This window comes from Sphaeroforma arctica, assembly GCF_001186125.1.
Source record: "Sphaeroforma arctica JP610 unplaced genomic scaffold supercont1.302, whole genome shotgun sequence".
Taxonomy (NCBI): domain Eukaryota; class Ichthyosporea; order Ichthyophonida; genus Sphaeroforma; species Sphaeroforma arctica.
The window spans coordinates 24,418-26,492 of record NW_014040256.1 but is presented as its reverse complement, the minus strand read 5'-3'; the positions used below and the strand labels follow the sequence as shown (position 1 = coordinate 26,492).

Below are 2,075 nucleotides of genomic sequence, written 5' to 3'. Positions count from 1 at the left end.
GTGTGTGTGTGTGTGTGTGTGTGTGTGTGTGTGTGTGTGTGCACATATATACTAGGTGCCTACCTTCAACCTGAGGTTCTCGCTCTCGGCCTCGGCCTTATCGAGTCGCAACGCATTCAATTCATCTTGCAACTGCTGAAACTCTTCAACTGTCAAGTCCATTTTAACAACTATTTGCCATGAGAATCTGTCCAGTCCTTCACCACAAGCAAATGCTATCCGTCAGCAGTAAAGGCATTCTTAGTTGCTTGTTGTTCAACGGTGGCAAGCTGACAACCATTAATATAAGGGATTGTTTTATTAGTTTGAATATGTATTTATATGTATATATTTTATTGGAGGTCTACTCATGACTCATAAAATAAATTTATAAAAAATTCGGTTCACTTTGAAGTGTCGTACCGAATTAATTATCTGATAGAGCCTTCTTCTAAATTAGACAACAAAACACACAAAATATGTAACCATTGTCCAACAAAATGTGAACAGAGCTATTTTAGTATGACGTGGCATATACTGCAACCTCTCGTACTCATGCGGTCCATAACACTTAAAAACCCTGACTCGTCTTAGCCTGGAAAGCATATCTGTTCGAGGAACCAGTAGAAGCTCAAGTTTTATCCGCCTAAACCAAAGTATCTCGTCTCATGGCAGAAGGGGTTTAGTTGAAACGTCGACAGAATTAGAAATATCAAATGCAGTTCTATCTGAGAGTGCGACTCGCTGGCCCTAATAGTGATCCTACCTGATTTCAGCAAAAGACTCGAATCTCAACTAATATATATATATATATATATATATATAATATATATGCAGCATTGTTTTATATATTTATGAATTTCGGTGTGGTGGAGTGCTTTGTGCATGATTTTTTTCTTCTTTATTCAATATCGAACGCCATGTGGCACCGCCAACTTGCGCGCATTTATTTCCATTCATATATATACTCATCCCTATTTGTAAGGTATTGCTACTAAATCTACTCCTCCTTCTTGGACACGGCAGCCTTCTTGGCGTCAACGGCAGCTTTCTTTGTGTCGACTGACTCGCTGGGCGTGAGTATGTATCTCTTCACCAAGAACTCTAGGAACAAGTAGAAGTACGAAGCATACATAGCAGCGCCCCAGGCCATGTTATCGTCACTGACAGCACAGGGAGTTCCGTTATAACGATAATAGAATCCCATAATAGAAACAAAGATACCAACAGCCATCTGCGATAGCTGAAACATGGTGATCATGATGGGGTTCAGGAACTTGGGCCAGATCTTCACGGCCATGGCGTAGTAGTAGAAGTACATGACCGCGTGCACGGAATAGTTCATCGAAATGAAGTACAGACCCGCGCTGGAGCGGGTGGCGTACGCGTGCCAGCAGAACAGTAACACGGTGATGTGATGGTACCAGTGTAGGAAGATCAGAGGCTTCTTCCTCAGAACGATCCAGACTGTATCCACAAGCTCGGGAAACTTTGAGAACACAAAGAAGGTGGTAGCCATGCCAGTAGCACTCAGTCCGTAGCTTTCAGGGGCCGGTGTACACATGGACGCCTCAAAGCCCACTTGGTAGATGTTGTTCAGCAGATGGGGAACCGTGCGGAAGGCTCCATACGCTGAGAAGAGCGACAGACACAAATTCCAGTACGCTAGAGGCATTCGCAATCCGAAAGCCTCACGATCCTTCATGAGGTACTGTGGAGATGGGAAATGGATTGTTAGAAGGATAGCTGGGTATTTAACATAGATAGATAGAATGAGTAGATAGATAAATATGTAGCGTGTTAGAAAGATAGACTGGGTATTAAAATATAGATAATACAGATAGTTAAGCAAGCAATAATTTGTTAGAAAGATAGACTGGATATAAAAAATAGATATAAAGAAAGGATAGTATAGATAACCACGTAATAGAGTATTCGAAAGATAGACTGGTTATTGAAATATAGATCGGACAGATGGTTAAACAAGTAATAAATTGTTTGAAAGATAGACTGGATATGAAAGATAGACAGAAGGATATAATAGAAAGATATACATGTAATAGATTGTTAGAAAGATAGACTGGATAGTAAAATAG

At 40.7% G+C, this 2,075-nt stretch overlaps 1 protein-coding gene across 1 annotated transcript; it reads right to left on the bottom strand.

Annotated features, from left to right (window-relative positions):
• Positions 1–979: 979 nt before the first annotated feature.
• On the bottom strand, positions 980–1,808 carry SARC_04992 (hypothetical protein; the record flags this gene model as incomplete). Its single annotated transcript, XM_014301148.1, has 1 exon — positions 980–1,808. A coding segment is annotated over one exon (829 nt), but the record flags the coding sequence as incomplete, so codon positions are not given.
• Positions 1,809–2,075: the final 267 nt, after the last annotated feature.